Consider the following 20,935-nt stretch of genomic DNA (forward strand, 5'->3'; position numbering starts at 1 on the left):
TATATCTTTGTCTTGAACAGAAAAGAAAGACAGCACCCGTAACTTTGCTATAAGGCTTTCGAAATTTGATGAAGAAAAAAAGGGGAAATCTCAATATCATCAGGCAGGAGACTTGATCCTATTGCATGCAGAATTTTCTCCGTTCTTCTTAATTTCCATTAAAAGTTTTAATCATTTGATATCAACCAATCACCTACAATAAAATATTTTTTTTATTTTCTGCGAATGTTTTCTCTTTCTCTCTCTCTCTCTCTCTCTCTCTCTCTCTCTCTCTCTCTCTTTCTGTAATTCTGTTCACAATAAAATTGAGCCTGTAGACGCAATGTTTCGAAGCGTAAAAACTCTCTACAACAATACGTCTCTTCTTCTCATAAGGTCGTGTAATACAGAGGCATCACATAGATAAGTCACATATAAACACTGCTCTTAACAATGCTAATTAGTAACTGTGGAACAAACAGCCTTTTGTTCAACAATCAAAGATCAATGTGACACGGAGTCAAATAGTGTCTCAAATTTATGATGTCATCTTTTACATATAAGGTCAGGACCTGTTGGATTGTCACGTACGCATACACACGAGCACGCACACACACTCACACACACCACACACACAAATAGTTAATTCCATTGATATATTTATATATATTCCATTGATATATATATACATATAGCGGCGCACGTACACCCTTGTGCCTACCTTATAGATGGTATGTATCTAAATCTTGTACGACTCTTACTCTATCTTTTATTCCCTCTCTCATTTTCCTTCTTTTTTCTCGCTCGCCCTCTCTCACATTTCTTGGCCCTCTCTTTCTTTAACTCCCACTATTTCCAACTCGTTTATATCTCCTGTACCTTTCTCTTTGTCTCTGATTTTTTTCTAATCCTTCAATCCCGCTGCCCCCTACCCATCTCTCCTCATTTCACATGGCCGGTGGTCAGCCAACACCTCATGTCCATCTCCTATGTTCCTGCCTTTAGCCTTTCTTTTCAACTATAGCCTCAGGTCAACTTAATGAATTCGGTTAACGGAAACTGCGTGGAAGATTGTCGCGTGTTTGTGTGCGCACACGCGTATGTATATGTATATGTATACGAGTATATACTTAGGTCCTCGTAGCGTATAAATGTAGGGTAATTCCAGAGAAGCACTCGACCTGAGTTCTGCGCTATCAACATAGTTGGATTCCAGACTAATACCGAAATTTTACAAGTGTAGAAAATCCTGGTTTCACAACGGTAAAACCGCTGTGTGAGGGTGGCAAAGAGAAAACTATAATCCTAATAATAAGACCAAGAAATCCTTTAACACAACTTTAATCATTCGTTACAATCATCTATTATTTGGATTATATATACGTGTGTGTGTGTGTGTGTGTGTGTGTGTGTGTGTGTGTGTGTGTACGACAAGATTTTACACAGTTTCCGTTTCTCATACACCAATTTGCTAGCTTACAAGGAAGCAAACTAGCAAATCAACATTATTTATTATTCAGCAGTAGAGTGGTTGACCAAACGCAATCATAACGGCACACACGCACGCACTCATGTACATATACCTACATATATATATATATATATATATATATATATATATATATATATATATATATATATATATATATATATATATATATATATATATAATATACGTGTCATATATATACTAGCAGAGATACCCGGCCTTGCTCGGGATTAAAATGGCATAGGTTTTTCATGAGTGAAAAAACTAGACAGGCACGCAGTCTATATAAATATTAAGATATCCGATTACTTACTTTGTCCAGATGGTTTCATTATAAAAGTCTTTCAAAGTCATTTTATCCCACAGTTGTGCTTTTGGAGCTTTCCATGGTTCAGATATTGGGATCTATACAGAATATAATGAGATAATAAGATATTATATACATATCTATATGTATTCGTATGCTTATATGTTTTGAAGCATATGTATATAGAATTATATACCAGATTATTAGTCACGAAATGTTTAAGCGAAATATAGATAGATAGATAGATAGATAGATAGATAGATAGGAAAAGAAAATGGATATAATAACAATGGAAAACTGTTGGTTTTCGCTGGTATGCCTTTAATTAAGTAGATAACAAAGGAGGAAGAAGCGGAGATGAGGGTAGCATTTACGACCGTTTCAATTTACTGGTTTAAGTAAATCTCTTCAGAATGCGAATATAGATAGATGCATCGGTTAAGATGCGAAAATAATTGATACATATATGCTGGTTTACATTTATTTATATTACCAACACATATGTATCAATTATTCCGTCCCCCTCCGACTTTTAGTTCATGCAATTTAAAAAACGCATTATTTATGAGATGACCCAATACTTAAAAACTGCATAAAGCAATTTTCACAAAGACTTTCACACACACACACACACGCACACACACATACATTATTTATTTACGTATTTCATTTCCTGTTTTTGATATCATCGTTTACCTATCACCTCGTAATGGCGAGTCTCTTGCTGTTGAGCCCGTGCATCGTCGAACATATGCAATAACTGAATAGTTCCTTCTGTCTGTCTGTCTGCTTGTCTATCTGTCTGTTTGTCTGCCTCCCTGTCTATCTATCTATCTATCTATCTATCTATCTATCTATCTATCTATCTATCTATCTATCTCAGCCACACTTAAGTGGCAATATACTACACTTTATATATATATATATATATATATATATATATATATATATATATATATATATATATACATACATATATCGCTTAGGCATCGAAAAAGTACCTAAGAAATGAATATGCATAACTTATTCTGTTGCTAAACAAATTTTATATCAGTGTCGTTGCTTCCCTTACATTCGTGTAATACACGTGTCTCACATCAGTAACCTGCACTAATATCCATCACGTGACATGTTACGACTAATGCGAAAAAGGCTTAGAGACAGACAACGTTTGCGATCATGTGAATACTTAGACATGCATTTTACCTCTGAGTTTAATTCCTGAAATAGATAGATAACTTTCTTTTATTAGTCACACAGGGCTGCACACAGAGGGGACAAATACAACTGCAGAGCTTTTCTTTAAAAAAATATCCGATCAAAAGGAATCGGTAGAAACGAAAAAAAGATAGATAGATAGATAGATAGATAGATAGATAGATAGATAGATAGATAGATAGATAGATAGATAGATAGATAGATAGATAGATAGATAGATAGATAGACAGGGAGGCAGACAAACAGACAGATAGACAAGCAGACAGACAGACAGAAGGAACTATTCAGTTATTGCATATGTTCGACGATGCACGGGCTCAACAGCAAGAGACTCGCCATTACGAGGTGATAGGTAAACGATGATATCAAAAACAGGAAATGAAATACGTAAATAAATAAATAAATAAATAAATAAGAGGGAAAGACATGTAGCTTACTTACCTCCTCCGCCATCTTATCCATCGTTCTGAACAGATTGTTGGCGTCTAACCAGGCAAGAAAATTCATTTTGGGGAATGTTCCTCTAAATCTTTTCGTATGTCCCTATAAAGAAAAATCGGAAACAATGTTTTCGGTTGAGAATCGATGAAGTTATTTACAAAATTTCACAAAACATGCTTACACACAAATGCACAAACACACGCACGCGCGCACTCGCACATGCGAGGGGATGCTGAAAAGTTCCTGGATTTCGGTAAAAGAAAATACAAGAGGTTCAGTTAATTATGATTTTATTCAACATATTCCCCTCTTAGATTCACACACTTATTGCAGCATATATATATATATATATGTGTGTGTGTGTGTGTGTGTGTGTGTGTGTGTGTGTGTGTGTGTGTATTGATATAGATTGATAGATACAGATATATACGTATATACCTCACTAGTGTATCACAACGTATATACACACATACACAGATATGTTTGGCTCTTTCTCTCTCTCACTCTCTCTCTCTCTCTCTCTCTCTCTCTCTCGGTCTCTCTCCCCCTCACTCTTTCTCTCTCTCGCTCTCTCACTCTCTCCCTCTATCCATCTATCAATCTATCTATTTATTTATAAATCTATCTATCAATCGGTCTCCACATATATGTGTGTGTGTGTGTGTATCTGTGTGTGTGTGTGTGTATGTGTGTGTGTGTGTATTTGTGTGTGTGTGTGTGTGTGTGTGTGTGTGCGTGTGTGTGTGTGTGTGTAAATATGTATGTCGGTATTTGTATATATTTATGTATGTATAAAGAAAAAGGAGGGAGACGGATATATAGATATAGAAGCATAGAATCCCTCAGTCCGTAGTGGAATTATTTCTTATTCAGGAACTGTGGCCACCTGTGACCAACTGAGTCAATATTTATCCAACGTTGCCATGCTTCTGGTTACACAAACGAATATGTAAGACCGACCCCATCAAACAAGATTTCTACCCATATGGTAAGTGTTGTCGATGAAATGTCATGCTCCAGAAACGATCAATCAGCTGGTACCAACATCATATCTACCCTACCACGTGGAGCATAAAATGAAAAAAAATATTGATACTAGTTAATGTAACCACGTGACTTTTTCACTATCTCATTAAATGTTTTCAGCTCCAACTAAATGTGCTCAATGCTACTTTCGTTTGTTCAGCGACTCGTGTATGTTATATATGTGCGTAAACAGATGTACACTTCGACACAGAGAAAACTTAACACGAAGTAAAATAGATAGGTATATAGTAACAAGTGTATGGGTTTGTAAGAGAATGCTTGTCTGCGTGTGTGTGTGTGTGTGTGTGTAATACATACGTATATATTTTGGAGGGATGGTCCTCAATTTGAGAAATAACCCCTTTCACTTCATAAATCTCCGTAAACACAATCATCGCAAAATGTCTTACAAATAATCTAAAAACACCTCTTCAATCTCCTTCCTGTCCCGAACGATTGCTTCAGTAATCTGAACTATGAGAACTTGCCTTCTTGGATTTTTCAGCCATTTCTCCTTAAGTGAGAAAATAATAACTACCTGGCTAACCTGGAACCTAATCAACGAAGTAACGATCGATAAACTAACTAATGAGCATGGAAAACAATGACGGTGTCAAGCCGATCCATGCTTCAAATCAATACTTCGTATAGCTGAATTCTCAAGTTGTTTCCGAATAGTGCAAATTAATAAACACGCAGATTAGTTCTATTTCACTTTTGTATTATTTATTTAACAGACGGATAACTATTTAACCAATTAACTAAATGGATTATTTGATCAATCAATCAATTATTTAGAGAGCACGACATTGAAGAGGTCATGGTTGGCGACGAAAAGACTTTGACAAACCTGACTGTTTGATTAACCGAATGATTACTGAAACAACTGATTACTTAAGTAGTTAAATAGCTAAGCTACTGACAAAAAATAAATAATATAAAGAAGAGAAATATAATTTGTGCGTGAGTTTATTCTTAGCATAATGACCCTCCCAACATATAACAAATTAGCTTTTGCCCTTTCCAGCAAAATATTTGATTGAATATGTCTTTATTATTACAGATATATTGACTTAGAAACGAAGATATCTCAACATAAGTTAACGAGATGACTTTCGAGCCAAGCTGACTGGATTTATTCCTCGGTTTTCAAGTGTAATTTCTTTGCATCAAGGCCAAGATAGACAGTAAATTACATGAAATTAATAGATTGTGAGGACTTTTTCATTACTCGCATTTTTTATGACATTAAGCAAATTGGTTTTGGCTTTCCCAATAACAAATTTTTAGATTTAGTCTATCATTAAGTTTAACACCATAACCTAGAACATTGAATGCTTTATTGGAGTACACTCTGTTCTAAGTATTCGGGCAAGGTTTTCAGTATGAGGATATCTTCCTCAAACAAATTTCGGAGGCCTTCTAAAGGGCAACGTGTAATCCATTAAAATTTTTTTTTCATTTGATTACATTACTAATCTTTTATTTTTACTTGTTTCAGTCATTAGACTGCGGCCATGCCATAGCAACGCTTTGATGGATTTTACTCAAACTGACTCTTTTATTACAACAATATGAGTACCATTTTATTACGACAATATGAGTACCACAGAAAAAAGTACCTTTTTTATGGTACTCATAATTTTTCCGAACCACTAAGGTTGAGCGATGGTGGAGAACAAATATAAACAAAGTGACACATATATACATGCATGCATCATACACAAACAAACGCACACATACACATATACACACACACATACACACTTACACACATATTTAACAGCCTCCCAAAGAACCTCAGAGATCTGCGAAGTGTAAATGTGAAAGCCTTCAAAAAGCACCTGGACAAATTTCTACCTGAAATCCCAGATGGACCCTCATCACGGCAGGAGATACAAAGAAGAGCAACTTCGTCCAGCTCGCTTCTTCACCAAAACAGTACCGAAAGGAGAATCAAAAACACTGAAAGGGCTGTTCCGGCAAGGCCCCCAGCCTCTAGCTGAAACCATTGAAACAATATATATATATATATATATATATATATATATATATATATATATATATATATATATATATATACATACATATATATACATATATATATATATATATATATATATATATATATACATACATATACATATATATATATATATACATATATATATATATATATATATATATATATATATATATATATATATATATATATATATATATATATATATATATATATATATATATATATATATATATATATATATATATATATATATATATATATATATATATATATATATATATATATATATATATATATATATATATATATATATATATATATATATATATATATATATATATATATATATATATATATATATATATATATATATATATATATATATATATGTATATATATGGAGGCCCAATGGCCCAGTGGTTAGAGCTAGCGGACTCGCGGTCGTAGGATCGCAGTTTCAATTCCCAGACCGGGCATTGTGGGTGTTCATTGAAAGCTCCACGGAGACTGGGACGAACCCTGCTGTACTCTTTCACCACAACTTTCTCTCACTCTTTCTTCCTGTTTCTGTTGTACCTATATTTCAAAGGGCCAGCCTTGTCACACTCTGTGTCACACTGAATCTCCCTGTGAGCTACATTAAGGTTACACCTGTCTGTGGAGTGTTCAGCCACTTGCACGTTGATTTCACGAGCAGGCTGTTCCGTTGATCGGATTAACTGGAACCCACGTCGTCGCAACCGACTGAGTGCTACGATATATATATATATATATATATATATATATATATATATATATATATACAACAGTTTATTTAAACGTTTAACTTAAGTTTAATTTGAACCATTCGCTTCCCTCCAACGTGCTTCTTCGATTCAACACCCATAATGTTTGGAAAATTTTCATATTTTTACGATTTTTCTTTTTACAAATCTTTTAAAACAATTTCAATATTATCTTAAAATGCTTTTATGTTTCGAAATTATAAAATATTTTGAACTCTTTTAAATCTTTAATGTTCCTCTGATGAGAGAAATGTTGTCAATTGTCATGGATAGAAAACTCGCCCATTTCAAATCACAATTTTTCGAAACGATCGTAAGAATATTTACTCACTAAAGATTCATCTTAATTCATTGTATACCTCCGCTCCTTGGATTCCTACCTTCTAACCTCGTCATCAATTCGTAAAATTAGAATGTTTAACACCAAATATTTTAATGCAGGTACATTTATGTATTATACGCTTTCATGATTTGTATATTTGTACTTGAATTGATATTGTATAAGAACATACCTATGATGTGTAGTGATTTAATTTGATTTGACCTTTGAAATTTATTCTCCATTCCTACCTATATATAGACTAGCCTGATAGCCTTGGCTATGTCGAGATGGATTTTTTATGTATTCTTCTTCCCACTTGGATTTTTAAATGTTACCACAATTATAATATGTCTATTCTACTGTAATTTTCTACATTTTTGTGCAGCTGAAGATTGCTCTACATATTGCATTTAATGTAATGCTCGCATTACTTGAATAAATGGAGTAGCATGAAACGTGCGTACTGCAATCATCTTTAAAATCCGTGTTGCTTATTTTGATTTATATATATATATATATATATATATATATACATAAGACGAGCACCCTTCAATTTGCGTCAATCAAGTGTATTCACAAAGCATCGTTTGGTCAGAAGCTATAGTAGAACACACTTGTCCATCGTACTGCTTAGTGGGACTGAACTCGAGTTTGCGTAGCTGCAAAACGAGCGTCTTAAACACACAGCCATGCATTGCCTGAATGACACACAGTGGAATCGAACATTAAATCCACTTGATTATATTGTAAGTCACTTAATTGTTCAGCCATGTCGGCTCTCCACACAGGCACACACATACCTACACACGCATATACGCACACGCACACACGTGGTGGAGCCTGACTACAGCTTCATTTTTATTCAGACATGCGAACGAAAATAGGTGTTTACAATGTCAGTATCTGGGACATAAGTGAATTTATGTAAATATTCTTAGTCTTAACCTCCCTCTCTCTCTCTATCTCTCTATCTCTCTCTCTCTCTAATTCTACTTGTTTCACTCTTCCTGTATCTTTATAATATGTGTGTGTGTGTGTGTGTGTGTGTGTGTGTGTGTGTGTGTGTGTGTGTGTGTGTGTGTGTGTGTGTGTGTGCCTGTGTGTGTATGTGTGTATGTATATACAGGCATAATGTACAAGTATAGCTGTAGAGTGATGTATTTAGACAAATATATAGCTAGATTACTCTCTTTTTCTTCTTTGTCGATCTCAAACTACTACTTCCTCCTCTCCCCCTCTCTCCCCCTCTCTCTCTGTCTCTCCCTCTTTTCATTCAGCTATACCCCTCCTTTATACATTCCTTCCCCCTTTATCACCAACCCGCGCCACCATCTTTTTATATCTGTGTCTTCTTTTACCAATGCTTGTCTTACTTCTCATACATTTCAATCACTCAACACTTCCTTCCTCTCATCTACATTCTTTTCTCCACCTCTCTCTACTCTCCCTCTCTCTCTTACTTCTCTCTCTCTCCCTCACTCTTTCCACTTCTCTCTCTCTCTCTCTCTCCCTCACTCTCCCCACTTCTCTCTCCCTCTCTCACTGCATCTCTACCTCTTTCTTCTCTTTTTCTTCTCTCTTTACAATTTTCAATTTAAAACTGTTTTTTTACGTACTTCCCACATACACATGCTTCCGATTTTGCTGCTGTTTCAAAAACGAGAGAAATAAACATAGTTACACACACACACACACACACACACACGCACACGCACATCATCTACCTACGTATAAATCAGCGATGGTGGAGGGGTGGGGGTACAAACACAGATACAGGGCAGCTTATAAGCTAGCTCCTGCGGAGGGCTCTTCATTGGGCCTTGGGCTCAACAATGACACTTCATGCATTGAGTGCATATTAAATTTTATTAAACTTGACCAATATTTTTCAAGCAATGAACAATTTTCATCAAAACAATATAATTTGTCGACTTGGAACTTTTTTGCAAAGCTGCATGATAAGCAACATTTTTGGTCTTCCTTTGTCTTCCCATTCAGGGGTCAGTAACCTCACCCTCTCTCTTTCTCTCTCTCTCTCTCTCTCTCTCTCTCTCTCTCTCTCTCCCTCTTTCTCTCTCTCTCTCTCTCTCTCTCTCTCTCTCTCTCTCTCTCTCTCTCTCTGTTGATTGTTTTCAACCATCACCAGTACCACCACCATCGCCACTACAACTGTCACACACACCATTCAGACTTCTGACGCCACCGCCATAAATACCTTTGATTTCGCCGCCTTCCCCTCCACCACCATCACCACTGTCTTTCATATCGTTTACTCTCACCGTCATCACCGCCGCCTCTATCACAACTACAGCACATACTATTATTATCACCCCATTACTATCACAAAAAGACTAAATGCATGTATTTGTTTAGAATGTTATTCAGCATGTTACTTCAGTGTTCAGTCCCCCTTTCTCTTACATATTCATGTTTTCTCTCTTATTATTACTCCTACTGCCACCATCAACACTACTACTTTTAGAAAAACATGAACTCTCCCTAAATTTCTTTATCTCACTCTTTCTCTCCTTTTCTTTTTCTTTCTCTCTATATCTATCTCTATCTCTCTGTCTTCGCCACCATCCTCACCGTCTCTATGCCTACTATTACTCTCACTCCCTCATGAGGAATAGTAGGAGTGTCATTGAAGGAGCATATTCGGCATATTTTGATTCATGAGTTCAATAAAGGCCACAAGACATCGGAAAGTGCGAGGAATATTAATGCAGTATATGCGGATCGGACAATAAGCGTAAGCCAGTGTCAACAGTGGCTCCAGAAATTCCGAGCCGGAAACTACAACCTAGAAGACAAGCCTCGTCCTGAAAGATCTGTAGAGCTCGACAAGGACGTCCTGCAAAACCTGGTGGAACAAAATACTATCGTAACTGTTGGGGAACTAACGGAGAAGCTTGGATTTGGTCATTCAACCAGTCATCCAAGTTAGCGCTAGAAGAAAAAATGACTATCTCTGGTTTCAAGACGAAAGGTGTTCTTCCACCAATAGAAGGCTCGGCCACATACAGCGAGGATGACATTCCAAAGGCTGGCGTAGTTTGAATGGGAAACGATGTCCAACCCCCATTACCCCGTCTGATTGTCACTTATTCAGCAGTCATCAAAATCATTTATCTATCTATCTATGTGTGTGTGTGTGAGTGTTTATATATTTTATATATATATATATATATATATATATATATATATATATATATATATATATATATATATATATATATATATATACACGTGTATATAAGCGTGGCTGTTTGGTGAGAAGCTTGCTTCTAAACCACATGGTTCCGGGTTCAGCCTAGTGTGTGTGTGTATATATATATATGCATGTGTGTGTATGCGTGTGTGTGCGTGTGTGTGTGTGTGTGTGTGTGTGTGTGTGTGTGTGTGTGTGTGTGTGTGTGTGTGTGTGTCTTTGTGTATGCATTGGTCTTTGTGTCTTTGTTTATCCTCCACCATCGACTGACAACTGGTGTTGGTGTATTTACGTCGCCATAACTTAGCGGTTCAGAAAAAACCGATCGGATAAGTACCAGGCTTTTATATAAATAATTACTGGGGTTAATTCATTGAACTAAAAATTCTTCAAAGTGGTACCCCACCATGGCCGCAGTCTAATAACTGCAACAAGTAAAAAAAAAAGATAGATAGATAGATAGATAGATAGATAGATAGATAGATAGATAGATAGATAGATAGATAGATAGATAGATAGATAGATAGAAACACACTCACTACACACATATATGTTCACATACTTCGCTTATTCCCCATGGCGTGTATGACCGTTTATGCATATGTTGGTTAAAGTAAGACCGTACATATGAGTGGGCGTGGTTTCTGTAGAAGGGTGAACATAAGCATAAACCTACTGATGGAGCAGACATGGTTTTATCTAGACTGAACAGGAAGAATTAAACTGGTTTAATATAAACAATGGTTTAATGCTATCTATTACAGAATGCAATTTTGTGAAGCAAGAATTTTTAGTCATGACATTTGTGTTTGGCGGGCGAGGATAATTTGGTATGCGCTTGCAGTAGAGTGGGATATAGATATAGACTTGTAGTACAGATATATAGTAAAGTAGCTTAAAAGCCACCCTATCGGGCGGCTTTATGCTAGCTCTTGTGGGGGGGGGCTCTTCATTGGGCCCAGGGTCCAACAATGACACTTCATGCATTGAGTGCATATTAAATTTTATTAAACTTGACCAATATTTTTCAAGCAGTGAACAATTTTCATCAAAACAATGATATAATTTGTCGACTTGGAACTTATTGCAAAGCTGCATGATAAACACTTTTTGCCTTCCCATTCGGGAGTCAGTACAATATTTTTTCTGTCTAACCTCTCTCTCTCTCTCTCTCTCTCTCTCTCTCTCTCTCTCTCTCTCTCTCTCTCTCTCTCTCTCTTTCTGTTGATTGTTTTCAACCATCACCATCACCAGTATCACTACCATTGCTTCCACAACTGCCATACATACACCATTCAGACTTCTGACGCCACCACCTTTGATTTCGCCTTTCATTTTGCTGCTATCCCCTCCACCACCATCACCACTTCGCTTATATATATATATATATATATATATATATATATATATATATATATATATATACCTAATAACGAAATTGCGATCGACTACCTATATATCCATAAGTTTGCTCAATAAGGAGACATAAGGACTAAACTACAGCTAAAACTACTAAGACAACAATAGCAATTTAGACTCTAAAAGGTGTGAGCAGCTTTATTCAAGAAGCAGTAGCTACAGCATCAAGTCCTGGATAGTATTGTCTTAGGGCTTATAGCGCTAGTTATCCGGTTCTATGGCGTATAAGTGAACCGAGATCATAACATTCCCTCTGAAAGAGACGTCAGTCCGTTCAGGCTCACTCATTTACAGCTAGGTGAAGTGGAACAACGTTAAATGAAGTGGGTTTTTTTCTTTCTCAAGAACACAACGCACTGCCCGGTCCCGGAATCGTAACCACAACCTTGTGATCGTGAGCACATCTTAGCCACCAGGCCAGGTGCCTTCATCTTCCCGAGATACCACATAGTGAAACTGAATCAGAGACATTGTGATTAAAAGCAAACTTTCTTAACCATTCGACAACACTCGAAAGCTGTTTACATTTATCTTCACCCTCTCCTGATATTTTTTCTTTGACAAAGAGAATTTTTCGATGCCACTGCTTGTTATATTACCAGATATAACCGTTGTGTTAGCAGTTGGTAGTAGCTAACAAGTATTAAGTAACCAGAATTCTTCAATAGCTGACTAAAATTAGAATCTGCCAAAACCAATTTTAGTTGGTGCCGTCAACTATAATATAGTAATGACTTCTTTTTTATGGGTGGTGGTGGTGGTGGTGGTGGTAGGATTCCGTCGTCCTGTGGTCTTAGATTTCAGTAACAGAAAACATGATGAAAACTAGTTTTTAGCAACATTTTCTTCCAAAATATGTGCCAAGGATAGAAGGGATAAAAAGAGATGGTGAGAGAGAGTGAGAGACAGACAGACGGACAGACAGACGGACGGACGGACGGACGGACGGACGGACGGACGGACGGACGGACGGACGGACAGACAGACAGAAAGGCTGACAGACAGACATGTAAAGAGAGAGCGAAGCATACAAGCACAGAGGTGCAGCTCACCACCTTACGTTGTCGAATCACATTTGTTGTTGCTGCTAGTAATATTGATTTCAAATTTTAGCCCAAGGCCAACAAGATCGTGGGGAAGGGACAGGTGGATTACATCGACCCCAGTACTTAACTGGTACTAATCTTATCGACCCCGAAGGGATGAAAAGCAAAGTGGACGACGGTGGAATTTGAACTCAGAACGAGAAGACGGATGAAATGGCGCTAAGCATTTTATCCGGCGTGCTAACGATTTTGCATTACTAATATTAAATTGTTGTTATGGCGGCAAGCTGGCAGAATCGTTAGCACGCCGGGAAAAATGCTCAGCGGCATTTCGTCCGTCCTTACGTTCTGAGTTCAAATTCCGCCAGTATTTAACTTATCGACCCAAAAGGATAAAAAGTAAAGCTGACGTCGGCGGGAATTGAACTCAGTACACAAGGAATTAGAATAAATACTTCGAGCTATTTCGTCCGAAGATCATAAGCTTCGGCCAATTTTCAACCTTGCTATTCTGAGTTTGGTTCTTAAACGTTTTATTTTCTATAGAAGATTTAGGTCTTGTCTGAAGATGGGATTGTTTTGTCTTGGGGTTTTTTTCATCTTTTAGTCAAGTGGAAAGCAGCGCCCCTGATCTTTCACAGAGCCTCCAAGACCAGTGTAAGGAAACGAAGAACGCATCTTCAAACTAGAGTCTTGACCCGGTTGCTTGCAAAGGAATGAACTCTGAAAAAGAAAACCATTCCAGATGGTGGTGGTGGCGGCGTTAAACTGGGCAACGTATTAAGTGTAGCCACCCAAGTAGGCCTTGCAAAGAGGTGGAACAAATACTGCAAGGCATCCGGTTAGACGTCCTCACAGTACTAGCAATCTGCCACGCTGAGCTGGTACTTTTTTATGCCCGCCCCCCATCTTCCTGAGAGGAAAAAAGGTAAAATTGAAATTAGAGGACAGTGAAGAGGAACAAATACTGCAAGATATGCTAACCTAGTGCTCTAACGACTCTGCCAATCCTTCCCTTGAATCCGGATGATATGAATGTTTGCATAAATATGAATATAGAAGGGTTGTAAACTTTGGGAAGAAGAGATAAATGTAGCAAGTAATAGTGTCTGGGAGAAGGACTGAAAGGACTAGAAGATGAAGTAGTTACTGTAAGGTGGTCTTTTGTCAAGAAGAGGCGTGAATATATGGGTCGGGTCAACGGTGAGATATTCAAAAGTAACCAACAATAGAAAAGGCAACGAAAAGACAGCTGTTGTACAGACTAGCAATTGGTGCGTGACTGGGTTCAGATATGCTTTTCATGCGGACGTTCATCCATTCACAATATACAGAAAGAAAATACAGTATAAAGGATGCTCCAGAATTTACTATCTATTTCAATGAAATCGGGCAATTAAAAAAAAAAACAGACAGAATTTATGTTTATTACTTAATTATGATACTAAAACAAATAGATTTATAAATTTTACATCAAAAATTTATTGAAAATTTTCAACACGTGCTTCGTCTGTATCCCTGTAAATTTCAAATCTATCTTTAACATTGCAAAACACATTTTGAAGCATTTTTGGAGTCATCTCCTGCACTCCTAACTGAATGCCTTCTTCAAGTGCATCTAAACTACTGCTCCATCCTGGAGGTGGAGGTAGAGAAAATGATCGCAGTCAAATTGAAAAAAAAGTTGTCGTGGATAGATAAACGGGATCCAACAGGAATGGAAATAAAATTATTTTAAAATTATAAGAATTATAAAATTATAAACAAAGCTAAAACTTTATACACTTTTAACACGTATCAAACCTGATAAACATAGATAAAGCTGGGTTTTTTTTTTAAATTGTCCGATTTCATTGAAATAGTTAATTCTGGGACACCCTGTAGAATATATGCGTAACAGATGAAGTATGTTATATATTAGACGTGATCACATCTACATCTTTTTTACGGTTATCTGTTGTTGTTAAAAATATTTCTTACCGAGCTGTAAAACACAGAATCTTCCTTTTCGTTAACCAGATGAGTTTTGATGTTGAACTCTCTGGCCATCCGTAGGAGTCGATTTTGTGTGGGTCCCACATAAGCACCGCCGAGATCTTCATAGTCGACATCTTTATTCTATAAGAAAAGCAAAAAAAAAAAAAAAAAGAGAGGGAGAAAAAATTAGAGAAGAGAAATAAATGAGGAAAATACAAGTAATGTGAATATATCGTTTGGATAAATGAAACTATTTTCATTTCAGAAAGGAATAACAATGAAGCAGAAATACTAATCGAAGATAATTATCTTTGAGAGCAATTTCTTTTGAAAAAGAAATAAATACACATACACTATAGTTATACCACAAAGTTATAGTTGTAATAACCATCGATCATATTGAAGCTGCATGTCTTGTTGACTCATTCTCGATGACACAACATTATAACGAACAAGTATATTTGTGCCTCTCTCTCTCTCTCTCTCTCTCTCTCTCTCTCTCTCTCTCTCTCTCTCTCTATCTCTCTCTATCTCTCTCTCTCTCTCTCTCTCTCTCTCTCTCTCTTTCTCCCTCGATATATGTATATGTATATATACTTAACAACTGGTTTAGGAGTATCCGACGGTGTAGATGTGTTTCTTCAGGTGATTACAAGATGCATTGCGTTAAAATAACGACTATTCCACAAGATACCTTTTCGGTTTGTGTATAGAAAAGCAGCAAATTAAAGGATGCAGCTTCGATTTATATAAGATTAATAATAAGTAACTGATGCAAAAAGTAATGAATACACAATACAGCGAAAAATGTATTAAATATAACCGTTTACAGATATAGATGTATAAAAGAAAGTCAGGACTGCGTGGATTCTTCTGACGGACTCTTCTCTTTAGTTCTGTCCACATTTGTTCGATGATATTTAAGTCAGAACTCTGAGCTGACCAGTCTTTCAATACGGTAACACCATCAGCCAGATTTCTTTGTGTTGCACGCGATTTGTGGAATGGAGCTCCGTCATGCTGAAAAATCTCACTTACATCCAAGTCTGGTATCAAATTTCCCTTCAGCAAATGGATATATTTGGCACTATTCAAGTTACCGTCAATTTAAACCAACTTTCTTTGAACCATCACTTTTTATGTATCCTCAAAGCATCAGATTCTTACCCCCAAACTTCACTGTTTTCGTGTTATAACGTGAGTCTTTTCGCTTTCTAATAAGCGAGAATTTGTCAAAAGGCCTCCAGGAAAGCGAAACGACCTACGTTTTGGGTCGATAAAATAAATACCAGTTGAGCATGGAGTCGATTTAATCGACTTGCCCCTCTCCCGAAATCGCTGACCTTGTGCCGAAATTTGAAATCAGTAGTAGTAGTAGTAGTAGTAGTAGTAGTAGTAGTAGTAGTAGTAGCAGTAGTGTTATTACAGAAAATTGAACTTTTAAAAGCAGCTGTTTGTACACAGCTGTTCAGGAATTTCTTTGAGAAACAATTATCTGTGAAAGAAAATAGCTTCTTCATAACAGTCAATTTTATCTTATAAAAATATTTAGAAACTCTATAATTGACTTAGTATTGAATAATCTTTATTGGTACTTTCTTCCTGTTGCTAATTTGATATATCAAATGTATATACTGCGTTACCTACTGGCTAATCACTTAAATTCATTTATAGTTGAAAATAAAAATAAAAAAACTCCAATCAAGTCTAAGTAGGTTATTCTGGTCCATTAAAGATAAAAACAAAGACTATACTATCAACTGGGAATTGATTAGTACTGCAAAACCATACAGGCCAGGAACTAATAAATGTGACTTATGTATAGAAGAATTTTTACATCTGAGGATAATATAATAGATTCTAGGCAAGAACGAGTTTTAAGATGCTTGCATATGAGAAAATTTACCTTTGCTCAATATAAATGTTATAAATATTAAAGCAACGAAGTTTTTTGAAATAACTAACAATAAGGAATAAAGGAGTGATTATCAAATCAATACTCGGAATTCAGGATAGTTCGCGTCTAAATTAACGTACAACTCCACATCATTGAACGCAAAGAAAATCAACATAAAATTTTAACCAGTTAAATGCAAAAGGATCTTGAAGTAAGGTCCCTGAAGACGCTGCACAGCTACTTTGTCAGCTTTTCATATTGACATATTGTTATTTTTAAACAGTAATGGTTTCTTTAAAAGAAACTTTACTGCCTAAATATGCTTGTTTGTTTGTGTGTATGTGACTGTTTGTGTGTATGTGACTGTGTGTGTGTATGTGTGTGTATGTGTGTATTTGTGTCTGTGTCTGTGCGTGTAAATACTGTAGTTATGTGATGCAAATAACCTATTGGTCTGCAGCACAAACTTCAAGAAGCCAGCCAGCTATCTGATAACCTACCAATCAGGTGCCTGTGCTATCCAGATCGATTACATTCTCACCAAACAGCGTGATGTATGGCTGCTCCTAAATACAAAGACCCTTCCGAGTGAAGAATCTACTCCCCATCATAGACTAGTCATTAGTGGCTTTAGACTCTAGGCCAGTAGGATGCCAAGAAGTAAAACAATCTGGAAAAGAAGGATTAGGAAGCTTAAGAACTCTTCATATGGTCAGAGATTTATGGACATCCTAATTGAAAAATTCGGTGAAAGAGAGGAGGAGCTACAGACTTGTGACATAGAAGGCAACTGAGAATTCCAGAGGGTCAACTTACTGAGTGCCACAGACCAAATCTGTGGCTGGTTCAAAATCCCATCCAGACCTAGGGTAAAGTGGTAGTGGGACAATGCGGTAGACAGGGCCATAAGAGCTAAGAAACAGGCCTGGAAGAATGGGGGTAATTGGGTACTGTATCAGTTTGCCGGAATGGATGCAAGGAGACAAATATATCTAGCCAAACGTAGAAATAAGTATTATTGTATTTTTCTATTATTCAATTGATTTTTAATGATAATTAAATGAACGTTTTTAGTTTTAAATAGTATAGCTTTAACTATTACACCGGTTAAATATGTACTAATTTTATCTTTATTATTATTTTAACCTTAAACTTCGTTTAAATTGTATTTAAAACGATAATAATTTATGTAAGCTGGTTTTTGTATATAATATACAAGTTAGCATATATTATAATGGAAGTAGGGATGATTATGGAATGTTTATTATTTTGATATTTTAATATTTTTAATAATTTTTCTATCTCTATAAAATAAGTATTTTAGATAAATTCATTTGGAACTTATTGTTGGTTGATATATATATTTATTTATTATAATTATTGTTTTATTTACGACCTGACGATTAGCTGTATTTTTGAATAGAATTTATTTTCGATAATTTAATTGATTTTAATCGATTTAAATTTCCTTTCTATTTGAAAATTAATTATGGAACACGTGTAGTTATTTTACTATCTTTATCTTATGATATTTACTTTGTTTTATATTATACTCATTTATTGTGCTTTTAATTATTAATTTTTCTATATGTGATAGTGGATTTTCATCGATGAGTTCTTGAAACTTGGTTCTTTTCCCTAAAACTATATATTTTTATATATATTATAATCTATAAAGCTCAATTTAATTTTAATTTTTATAAATTGATTTCAATTGAGTTTTTACCTGTAATTTTGGATTTTGTCCCTAATATTATTATTATATATATATATATATATATATATATATATATATATACTTTCACCCATACATACATATACGATGAACATACATATACTAAATGCCCTTCCTTCAATTAGCAAATGCCGCCATAAGATCTCATATGACAAGCAATTCCACCTTTGAATGAATAAACCATACTGCAGATGTTACATACATGTTCAGGCGGAAAAGTATTGGGATTTGAAATAAAGTCTCATTTACGAAGTGCTCTTTCCATGATAGTGTTCAATTATTCATGTTTTAAATGCTTTCCAACTATTGTAGATCACTTCTTTACAATCCGATCGATTTTCCAGCATCTGCTCCCACTTTTCGACATCCATACTAAGAGCCTAAGGTTGTTTTTGACGAAATCTCTACAACGTTTCTTGGGTTTATGTTTTAAACGTTTACCATGTTGTCACTAGCCGTAAAACAACTGTTTAGATAACCTGTCATCCTGCATCCTAATAAGATTCCTAGCCCAATGCATCTGAGGGGCATTTCAATACTCGATGTGATGACTCACTGAAAAACAACAGTTTCTAAAATCAGAGACGGCCGTTAGATGTTTAAGATCCTTCTATGACAAGCTTCATAGAATTCTTTCAAGGCTTTGATGTGATAATGATACTTAGTCCAAGCATCAAAACGGTAGTTAAGGTGTTTTATTCGTAGATGCTGAGTTTGGTTTTGGAGATGATATCTTTCTCAGACCATGATTTTTCGAGCTTTTCGAAGACTGCTGGCTTTTTCGATCTTCAGATTTACTTCAGAATCAAGTGATCCGTCTCTAGGAAGACTGCAGCCAACGTAGACGAAATATTAGATCATATCCAACCATGTATCCTGGACGAAGACGTTAAGATCAGATCGCTATAGAACTGGCCTGAAGGCGGAGAGAACATGTAGCATGGCTTTTTCTTTCTTCAGACTGATGGTAAGTCCAAAAGTGGGGCATGTTCTAGAGAAGAGATCCATTATAACCGGCATGTCTGCTTCGATGTGCGTAACGAGATCTACATTGTCAGCATAAAGGAGTTCATGAACAAAGGAGTGGAAATTATTCGAGTTTGCGTTGAAGTGTCTTACATCAAAGATTTTACCTGTGGCTCTGATGCGATTGTACACGCCTATATTGCTGTTCCGGGGGCGTACGAGATAGTTACAGTAAAATATATGAAGAAAAAGAGAGTTATCGATGGAAATTAGTTTCGAAAGTGAACCGTTAAAGTAAAACCAAACTTTCATTTTGCGACTGAGCCGCTTAAACAAGTGGACGATTTGAGATGAATTGATTCAAAGAAAGATCCTATAAACAGTATCGAAGGATTTTATTAAATCGACAAAGACCTGCTGAAGAGCTATGCGATACAATTCTCCAGGAGTTGACAAACAGGAAAAAAATCCTGTCAATTGTACAAGTACGCATGATACATATATAGACATGCTCTCCTCCATACATACATACATACACACATACGTGTGTGCGTGTGTGTGTGTGTGTGTGTGTGTGTGTGTGTGTGTGTGTGTGTGTGTACGAGGACCTGCTGAAAAGTTCCTAGGTTTGAGTAAAAGAAAATATAGGAGGAAAAATTAATCATGATTTTCTTCAACATATTCCCCTCTTAGATTCATGCACTTACTGCAGTTGTCCTACAGTTTTCCTGAGACCTTTAAAAGAACTCCGAAAATTGGGCCTCCAATCAGGTTTTTTGCGATAACCTTAAAGCCAGGAACTTTTCAGCTTCCCCTCGTACAGGCATTTATATATATATATATATATATATATATATATATATATATATATATATATATATTCGTACATATATGCATATATTCACATACACATTTACACACACTTACACATTAATCTGTTCATTTACAGAAGCTCTTACCTTCTCTCTCTCTCTCTTTCTCTATATTTATTCATCCTCCATGTTCCCACACTCCTCTTTACACATGCACATCCATAATCCTACGTACGCACATGACCGTACATCAGCACACACACACACACACACAGAGCA

The 20,935-nt window shown here is 36.0% G+C and overlaps 1 protein-coding gene across 1 annotated transcript in view; it reads right to left on the reverse strand.

The window, feature by feature from the left end:
• LOC106881277 (amine oxidase [flavin-containing]) overlaps nt 1-20,935 on the reverse strand; it is a 94,516-nt gene that overhangs the window by 38,622 nt on the left and 34,959 nt on the right. The window contains exons 4-6 of the mRNA XM_089356569.1: nt 15,250-15,387; nt 3,435-3,536; nt 1,782-1,873 (exon numbers count right to left, since the gene is read on the reverse strand). Of these exons, the coding sequence (XP_089212695.1) occupies nt 1,782-1,873; nt 3,435-3,536; nt 15,250-15,387 (332 nt within the window). The remainder of the gene's footprint in view (nt 1-1,781; nt 1,874-3,434; nt 3,537-15,249; nt 15,388-20,935) is intronic.

Source organism: Octopus bimaculoides, chromosome 8, assembly GCF_046866305.1.
Source record: "Octopus bimaculoides isolate indiv1 chromosome 8, ASM4686630v1, whole genome shotgun sequence".
Taxonomy (NCBI): Eukaryota; Metazoa; Mollusca; class Cephalopoda; order Octopoda; family Octopodidae; genus Octopus; species Octopus bimaculoides.